Here is a 10,060-nt window from a genome sequence, read left to right as displayed (position 1 = left end):
CAGGAAAGTGCATCTCACAATATTTAACTTTTAAACAAAATTCATGAACAATTTGCATGTATCTGGAGGCATGTTGCTTTAAAAGCGTTTGTTAATGCAAGAATATGCATGTTGTTTTTTAAATGTTGGCAGACTACAATATCGGGGTGTGAGTGCATCAGTAAATACTGCTTCGCATGCATATATGTAGTTAATTTCCATTCAATGAATATATATCTGTTAACAAAATGATAGTTTCTTTGAAAATCAGCTGGATATCTGCTGTACGTACTATCTAAAAAATATAATTACACAAAAAATCAGCACTTTAACCGTATATTACATAACGAAAGTCAACGTTGTTTTGGATAATCTATCGGAGGTCAAAACTGCTTGTTAATTAATTAATTAATTAATTAGTTAAAATAACAAGCTAAAATGACAAATGAGATCAATTCATCAATACACAATTTATTATTTTAGCGATTATTCACAGACGTGATACGCTCAATCCAGGATCAAAGTTTGAAAAAGAAGCAATATAAAAACAAAAAAAACTAACGGCATTTTTAATTTGGTTTGGATGGTACCAGATTTCACCTTGATTGTCACATTTTCCATGTGTATTCTCTCCGGATCACCGGCTACCAACACTTCAGATTGACCATCTGTCTAGATTAACATAATTATATTTTATTGATTCATATCCGACTTGCACTTTAATTTTTGATCAGTTTTTTTTATATATCAACTAATATCAAATGTTAAATTGCCGCAACGAGATTTGTTAATTAAATGTGCAAGAAGCGTGACGGAATGGCACCGGACTAGTAATCTAAGGATTGTATTAGCAATTTATGGATTTCTGGCCGCGTTGGTTCAAACCCCGTCAGGGGCAAGTCGTTGTTTCCTTGAGCAAGAATCTTTACGCATTGCTTGGTTTACTGCTTGGTTTCAGCAACGATTTCGAGAGTATTTCAATAAGCTAATAGCTTCTGGAACACAATCGAACTAAAAGATATTGGTAAATACTAAGTGAATACATACGGAATCTACAATTATCTGATAAACGGGCATTCCCTCTAATTCAATCTATCAGCATCTTAAATAGTTTAACACGATGTTTTTAATCCATTCATTGTTAAAGATTTTTCTAAACCACTCAGCGTCGACGGACTTAAAGACAGACATGGATAGCAAAATCCCAAGTATATTATATCCATCGAAGGGTGATAAATGTTTGTGACATTCAATGTATAGACTTACTGGTTCAAGATTCCTACAATGTTGCATGAGATCACTTAGTCTGTCTGCAAACCCAGGCGCAAACGCTTCCGGGTCTACTGCAACAAAGCACTGGCCCTGAAAACGAGAGTATCATTTTTGTATCAACACGGCTATAGAAGACAGTTTGTGGTGTGATATGTCATAAAGGGCCCGTACTCTCAGTGCCCAAAGGGCTAGATGGACCCTTAAATACATACGCAGAAATGTCAAAAAATGAAATGTTTTCACTTTGAACACCGACGGTATTTCATCTGCATCGCTTTATATCATGTATAATATGATTGTATAGAACTAATATGCTTACAACTTTGTGATAAATTGTTCAACTCTTAGAGTGCGTATAGCATATTTCATCACATTGTTAAAAAATAAACGTTTAATAAGTAAAAATCAAACAAAACAAAAATGGAAAATCCAGAATTTTTAACAATAAACTATGAAGATTACATAGGAAGCAGGGGCATTCAACTTGACAACGAAAAAGAAAGAAGCACAATGTCACTCCAAAGCTGCGTCCCCACTTGAATTCACTTTGAAAATTGAAAGAAGCGAGAATATTAAAGAAGTCTTTAAACGGAACATCGTTCACAATAATTTCGTTATTTTTACGATACAAAACTGTGATGTAGTGATCAGGGGAAGTAACTGCTTCGGGGAGTTTGCAAAACGCCTAGCTTGAGTCACTTCCCCTAATCAGTTTAGACTGTGTCAATATCACGTGTTTTTTTTAACGGAACACGCGCATCTTTTCATTTGCTCACTTTGACGAGATGAAACACAGCGTTTTATAGTAAATAAGTGTACAAGCAATCCATGATATATCAGAAAGGTTTTTTATCAGACCAAGTGAGTATGTTGTTATTTCTTATAACCGGTGTCACACTCGTTCATCAAAACAAGCAATTTATAGCAAATCTTCTGTTTCATTTCTCACGGTTGTTTTTATGGTTAAAATGTAATAGATTTACAATTTATATCACACTAATACATTGCTGTGTTGAAGTAATAGGAAAAGCATCGAAACACGAGGCTATCTGATTTGTACGAACGGGCGTAGCCCATGATTATTAATCAGATTGCCGAGGGTTTTGATGTTCTTTCTTTTTTGTGTCATAGTCAAACATAAAAAAAACGTTCCCTGTTGTCGCAATATGAAACCGCGGGAAAAAGTAACCAATAGACGAGCATCTAAATATGATATTTCTGTCGCTTTCCCTTTCTCTGCCGAAACAATAAGTAAACCCGAGCAAAAATGAACCAATCAATGGGCATGCTCTGGAGTGCGGGTACTCCAGTTAACGCACTGTGCATGTATATGTATACGATTTAACTCTGAAACATTTTCAACAGAAACGTCACCAAACTATGATACAATTACAATTATATAGTTCGGGCGAAATGGATACGGTACATCCCTTTTTCAAAAGTTTTAATCATATGTAATATTTTGTTTCAAAGTGTATCTAATAATTTCTTTTCTCATTTGTTCGCAAAAATTACCTTTAAGCAAATATTAGACTATTTTTCCATTTCGTATATTGTTGTTCTGATATTGTAATGTATGTATGATTAGATGAAAGAAACCTTTTTTACTTTAGTCCATTATTATGAATGAATCAGATTTCTTTTTAAATGTTCAATGTAATAATTTGAAATTTAAATCAACTAGCATTTCCTGAAAGAGTTGGGTCGCTATAGAGAAATACATGGAGTTTAATGTTGTCGACTATCAAGTTTTGTAGTTTTATACAACGGACAACAAATAAGAAAGTAAAGGTAGGTTTAATTTGACAATAATGATATAAAGGGATAGGAGAAAAATACACTTAATAACAAAAATATTGTGCTTAAGAAAGCTGCAATAAGTTCGATCACGGATTTATATTACATATATATAATATAAATCCGTTGTTCAATAGACGTGTGTGATTTATTAGAATGATCTGCCTTTTACGACTTCTAGCATAAGTGTCAATCGCATATTTTCAGTCCTTCTCGTAAGTCTTCGGATAATTACTGATAAAAGCCGAGATGCTCCGATTGCATAAGTGTACTCAATTTCAACTTCTCGGCTATTATTTATAATTCTTATCCGAAATTTGATGGAAATTGCCGAGAATTTGCGATTGAAAATTTACTTTGTTCTACTAGTTGGCGTTTGATTCTTTTTTTATGAAGAAGTTATTTTTAAAGCACAACACATGTATATCATCTGTAATTGAAATAATAAAGCAATAACACATAATTAAAATGTTTTGACAGTGTGTCCGTTTGACGGTGATCCAAAAGTTGCGTTCAGCCTTCTACAACGAATTCATAGGTTCAATTTGTAATGACGCAGCTATATCATTCTGAAATGAATAAAACTGTTATTATATCGAGTGCATATGTTGTTTCAAACTTATTTTATTTAACTTGTTATTTGTAGAACCATTATTCTGTAGTATTGTTTTAATTACAGAAGCTTCTAGATACCAGTGTAGGTAACTGTGTTCAACGTTAAAGGGACTCCGCAGAAGTGTTCACTCAAATTGGGGTAAGAATAGCATTGAAACACGATTCTTCAATTTATTTCTGTTTATATTTCAAAATTTTCTTTTGCATTTCTTTCTGTTTTAAGTGTTCCAGCTGCTCTATAAGAGAAATTCAAATTTGATGTTCAATGCTTTTTGACCCCAGTCGAGTTCCTTTAAGTAACAAATAAGTAAGATTTGCTCCAAGATATGGTTACTGCCTTCTTTTAAAAGAAGTAAAATGTGCAGAAGGTCAAGTTTAAAAGAGTCCGGAAAAATAAGAGCTTATAATGTTTGTGAAAGCTTATAACGGCAGGCTTATGCTTGTAAACCATTCTCGGTAGAATAACCCAGATTGTTCTTGTACGTACAACCCTCAATTCGGGAACAAAGTGGAAAAAAACACAAACTTACGACATTTTTAATTTGGTTTGGATGGTACCAGATTCCACCTTGATTGTCACATTTTTCCATGTGTATTTTCTCTGAATCACCGGCTACCAACACCTCTGATTGACCATCTGCCTAGTAGATTAAATTATGTATTATTGATTCATATCAGACCAGCATTTATCTATTTGACAAAAAATATCGATGTTTGTATGAAAACAATCCTCGCTAACTGTATGGAACAATGCTTGATGAACGAGCATTCCCTATTTCAACCAGTCAGCAACTTAAATTTTAGTCTGTTCTCTGTTAAACAAAGCACTAAGTTTGTAACTACAGTAACTGTTGTTCTGCAAAGCAGTGGGATGAGATGTTTATTTTATTTTACCCAAAAAAGTCAATATTAAAGAAAAATAATTAAAGCTGAAACAAGACATTTGGAGTGAGGGCTATTCGGTTGTCAGCGGTTCGAAAATTGTTACACTCTGATGTGATATACAGCTGTATATAAAATGCGTGAGGTAAAATAAATGTCTTTGACACTCAATGTAGAGACTTACTGTCTCGAAATTCCTAAAATGTTGCCTGAGATCACTTAGTCACTTAGTCTGTCTGCAAACCCAGGTGCAAACGCTTCTGGATCTGCTGCAACAAAGCACTGGCCCTGAATTGAGAATTTGACCTTTGTATCAACACGGCAAGGACAGACACCGTGTGGTGTGATATGTCGAAGCCAAAATAACGATTGATGATTTCGTTGGAAGGCTTATAAATGATGGTTGGAATTTGGAGTATCTGTTTCAATATTAAATATATCTTTAAAATAAAACATCGGTATAGTAAAACAATCAAAGTTAATGAATACTTGTATTTTAACTTGCTTCGAGCGATGTTTGCTGTTGTTTTAGAATAATCAGACATTAAGTACATGTTATAGCTCATTTAAATTTTAAGTTTTAATCTAATAACCCAAAGACCGGATAAGGTTTGTGTGCCAAGTTTGCTTGTCTATGAAATTCCTTCCATTTCCGGACATGGTGAGCGTAATTTGCACTACTGAGTATTCCACATTAAGTCGCTACCATCATTGACAAGCCATAGCCCTTGTACCTGGCATAAAACAAATAAAATACACTGTCATTTGTACTGTGTATTTAATAAAAAAGTTCAAGAATGTAGAAATAAAAATTTATTCATATTTTCGACAAAAGCATACTTTCATGTTACAACCTTCATCGTGGTGAAACATAGCAGGGTCTCCAGCTTCAACGGAATTCCAATCGTTGGTGACCCGTGATTAGCTCAAAAGGTAGATCGTAGGACCGTGAATCGGATGACCCGGAATCCATTCTCGGATGTTGTAGGTCACTGTCGTTGTTACTATCCCCCCCCCCCCCTTCGAAGAAGAGAGGGTATATTGTTTTGCGAATGTCGGTCTGTCTGTCGGTCTGTCCGTCGGTAGACTACATGGTTTCCGCTGATTATTTTGAAAATTATTTATCACAAAGTCTTCATATTTCACATTGTGATTGTTCATAACTAGAAAATTACCCCTATTGATATTGGGGTCACTAGGTCAAAGGTCAAGGTCACAGGGGCCTTAAATGTCTGCATAGTTTTCGCTGATAATCTTGAAAAGTATTCATCACAAAGTCAACATATTTCACATAATGATTGACCATATTTAGTAGATGTCCCCTATTGTTTTTGGGGTCACTAGGTCAAAGGTCAAGGTCTCAGGGGCCTTAAATATAAGAATTATTTCCTTTCATTATCTTGGCTACAATTTATCACAAAGTCTTCATATTTCACATATTAATTGGTAATAACTAGTAGATGACCCCTATTGAGTGTGGCAAAGAGTCGAGATTCTTTGATTTGTTGAAATTTGTTGAAGAAAGATCACGTGTTGCTTGTTCGGTATATGGTATTGATATTGTTAAAGAAAATGCACCATCCCAAGTAAGAAAACAGCCCCATAGTCTGCCTAGCAATTTTGTTAAAGGCAAAATAACTTCCTTGTCGTCATATACTGAAAGTGATAAACACAAGAACGAAAGAAAATGTTATTGCTGCTCTGGTTCATGCTTAGACTTAGCATTATGTCATAGATTTAAGAAAATGACGTCAACAGATAGAAAGAAATATGTTGTTAAGAACAGATTATGTTTCAATTGTCTTAAACGCAATCACATGTCTAGTGAATGTAGGAAAGAGAAATCATGTACTATACCTAATTGTAGCAGCAAACATCACACATTATTACATAGCTGGTTCCCGGTAGGTTCTGATAAGACTGTAACGCAACTTTCAATTAATTGTACGGCCACAAATGGCTCATTTTCTAAAACATGTTTGGGGATTATACCTGTAACTGTTAAGGGTAGGGACAGTTACTTCTGTCAAACATATGCCCTGCTTGACGATGGTGCAGACAAAACCCTGTGTGACGAAAAGCTTATACAGAAGCTGAATATATCTAGTAGGCCAGTTACTTTCCAGATTTCAACTGTTAATTCAACAAGGAACGCAATACACGGAAAAGAAGTGGACCTAACCTATTTCCGGTGAAAGTGAAGTGAAGCTTCACAATGTTTGGACAGTAAAACAATTGCCTATTTCTACGCGATCTGCAGCTACAGCCGATGATATTAGAAATATACCATATTTAAGTGACTTGAATATTCCGAACGTGAACGTTAATGAAGTCATGTTACTAATTGGTACGGATACACCGGTAGCACATATTCCTCTAGAGATACGAAACGGAAGTAGTAATGAGCCATATGCAGTGAGAACGCAACTTGGTTGGGCAGTTCGTGGACCAATACCACGCAATAATTCAAAACATAATAAAACAGACAACAGAAGAACCCCAATTAACATTCATTTCGGTCAGTCAAGTGACGCCATACTACAACAACAACTTGAACGTATGTGGACGTCAGACTTCAATGACGCAACCTATAATGAGAAAAATTCCATGTCAGTTGAAGATAAGAGAGCACTTGGAATTATGGAATCTACACTTTCTCAGGTTAATGGACACTATGAGATGGGATTACCATGGCGACAGGGTGACACAAAATTGCCGAATAATTTAGCGCTTGCGCATGCGCGATTGAATCACCTTAAAAGAAAACTTTCTCGTGACAACGTGTTACATGAGATGTATACCAAAACAATGACAGACTATATTGATAAAGGATTCGCAAAAGAAGTGACAAATAAAGATACGAACTCTGAACAGATATGGTATTTACCCCACCATCCAGTAGCAAACGTGAATAAGCCCGGAAAAATGCGTGTTGTATTTGATTGTGCGGCAAAATATAAAGGTATTTCACTAAATAGTCAACTTTTACACGGTCCTGATATGATGAACAGTCTTGTAGGCGTATTAACCAGATTTCGACAAGAAAAGGTAGCTCTTTCCGCTGACATAGAGGCAATGTTTCACCAGGTACGTGTATGTGAGAAAGACTGTGATGCCCTACGTTTTCTATGGTGGCCTGGTTGGGATTTATCTATAACACCCATGACTTATATATATTAGGACTTGTATCACCTGTGAGAGCCTATGTAGGAAGAAGATAGGGTGGGATGAAACCATTCCGCAGAAAGAAATAGAAGATTGGCAACAGTGGATAGCAAATCTACCATCGTTAGAACAAATTAGTATTGACCGTTGTTTCCGTCCAAATCACTTCAGTAAATTGAAGAACGTACAGCTGCACGTGTTCAGCGATGGCTCAGAGACAGGTAATGGCGCATGTGCATACTTACGATTGACGGATACACAGAATATAATTTCATGCAGTTTTGTTATTGGTAAATCTAGATTAGCACCAATTAAGCAAACAACCATTCCAAGATTAGAGCTGTGCGGAGCTGTAGTGGCATGCCGCCTTTATGCTATGTTGTCAGAAGAACTTGACTTAAAGGTCGACCAAGTTACATTCTGGACGGATTCTATGATATTGCTTGGATATATAAACAACAATAACAGACGATTTAAGACGATTTAAGACATTCGTCGGAAATAGAATAAGCTACATTCACCAGACTACATCCCCTGAGAAGTGGCGTTATGTCGATTCCGGTTCGAACCCAGCTAATAAATGCTTCAAGGGGCATCCATCCAAATGACATTCATGGTCTTAAAATATGGCTAGAGGGACCAAAATACTTATTACAAGATGAATCGACTTGGCCTAAAATCCCACATAAGCTACAAATTGCAGATGATGATTCCGAAGTAAAGAGAGAGATTATTGTTAATACCACCGCATCGTACACAGGACCTCATATAGAAGACCTCATTAACTATTTTTCCAATTGGGCAATGTTGCTTAGAGCAGTTGCTTGGTTACTGAGATTCATAACATATTGCAGACGACATCACTTGACTTTGAATGAACAACCAAAACGAGGAAATCTTACCGTTTCCGAGATAAAGAACGCAACTTACGCTATAGTACGACATATACAGAACTCAAGCTTTAAACAGGAACTGAACGATATTTACAAAGGAAATCGTGTAAAAAGAGACAGTAGATTATCTACATTAAACCCCATACTTGTTAATGGACTAATCCGTGTATATGGAAGAAATACCCATAAAGAATATGATACGTGCCCGATTATCCTTCCGCACGATAGTCACGTGACAGAATTGATTATTCGTCATTACCATAATTCAAACGGACATGTTGGTAAACAACAGGTACTTGCTGAAACACGGACGAAATACTGGATATTAAAGGGACCGTGTACTATAAAGAAAATTATCAGAGATTGTTTTATACGTAAGCGACAACACAGTCTACCTCTTAGACAACAGATGGCACCCTTGATCAAAGAACAGACGACCCCCGATAAATCCCCATTCACCTATGTCGGTGTAGACTACTTCGGTCCTTTGATAGTGAAATCAGGTAGAACTTGTTTAAAAAGATACGGATGTCTCTTTTACTGTCTAACTACAAGAGCAGTCCACATCGAAATAGCACACAGTCTAACAACTGATTCTTTCATAGCTGCTTATCAACGCTTTACAAGTCGTCGAGGGTATCCAGAAAAGCTATATAGCGATAACGGAACGAATCTTGTTAGCGGAGACAAAGAGTTAAAAAGCTCAATAAAACAATGGAACCAGTCTAAAATCGGACAACTTCTTGTGCAACATGATGTAGACTGGCACTTTAACCGACCCTATGCCAGTCACATGGGCGGGTCATGGGAACGCTTGATAAGGTCAACGCGTACTATTCTCAAAGCTGTTGTGAGACAACAACTCCTTACAGACGAAAAGTTATTGACCCTGATTGCCGAAACTGAACGAATAATCAACGATAGACCCATAACTAATGCAAGCAGTGATCCGAGGGACCCACCAGCACTCACGCCAAACATGCTTCTTTTAATGAAGTCTAATCCTTGTTTACCAGTCGGCATTCTTAAAAAGGAAGACATCTATAGCAAGAGATGGTGGAGACAAATCCAATATTTAGCGGACATATTTTGGAAAAGATGGGTAAAAGAGTATTTACCAACCCTACAAGCAAGGCAGAAATGGCAAAGGTAGACTAGAGATGTACATGTAGATGATGTTGTGCTTGTGGTGGACAATAGTGTTCCTAGAAGACAGTGGCCACTAGGCAGAGTAACCGAAGTCATTAAGGGTAGGGATGGGCATATTCGTAAATGTAAAGTTCAAACTAGGGACTCAGCTATGATAAGGCCAATCACAAAGTTGTGCCTTTTAGAATGTTCAGACTAATTATTGTATTACGCTGAAAATATTTCACAAGATTACGTTAATGTTTAAAAGGATACATACTGTGTATTAAATAGATTGTTTTAACATTAGCAAGTACTTTAATATAATG

At 36.2% G+C, this 10,060-nt stretch overlaps 1 protein-coding gene and 1 long non-coding RNA gene across 2 annotated transcripts; one reads left to right on the top strand and one right to left on the bottom strand.

The window, feature by feature from the left end:
• Positions 1 to 3,504: 3,504 nt before the first annotated feature.
• Positions 3,505 to 5,901, bottom strand: LOC132727119 (uncharacterized). The gene is made up of 3 exons (XR_009625294.1): positions 4,730 to 5,901; positions 4,194 to 4,304; positions 3,505 to 3,617 (listed from the first exon to the last, which is right to left on the bottom strand). It is a non-coding gene; the product is annotated as an uncharacterized LOC132727119 (long non-coding RNA).
• A 2,358-nt stretch (positions 5,902 to 8,259) lies between these two features.
• LOC132727118 (uncharacterized) lies at positions 8,260 to 9,756 on the top strand. The gene has a single exon (XM_060712525.1). It carries the CDS (start codon positions 8,260 to 8,262, stop codon positions 9,754 to 9,756), a length of 1,497 nt encoding a protein of 498 aa, XP_060568508.1.
• The last annotated feature ends 304 nt before the right edge of the window (positions 9,757 to 10,060 follow it).

This window comes from Ruditapes philippinarum, unplaced genomic scaffold, assembly GCF_026571515.1.
Source record: "Ruditapes philippinarum isolate M1 unplaced genomic scaffold, ASM2657151v2 ctg17453_1_1_1_1, whole genome shotgun sequence".
In the NCBI taxonomy this organism is placed as follows: domain Eukaryota; kingdom Metazoa; phylum Mollusca; class Bivalvia; order Venerida; family Veneridae; genus Ruditapes; species Ruditapes philippinarum.
Note: the sequence above shows the minus strand (reverse complement) of the source record. Positions and strands in the feature narration are given on the sequence as shown.

Coding starts and splice junctions, on each gene's coding strand:
- LOC132727118 (XM_060712525.1), top strand. CDS start 8,260: ATGTCGATTCCGGTTCGAACCCAGCTAATAAATGCTTCAAGGGGCATC.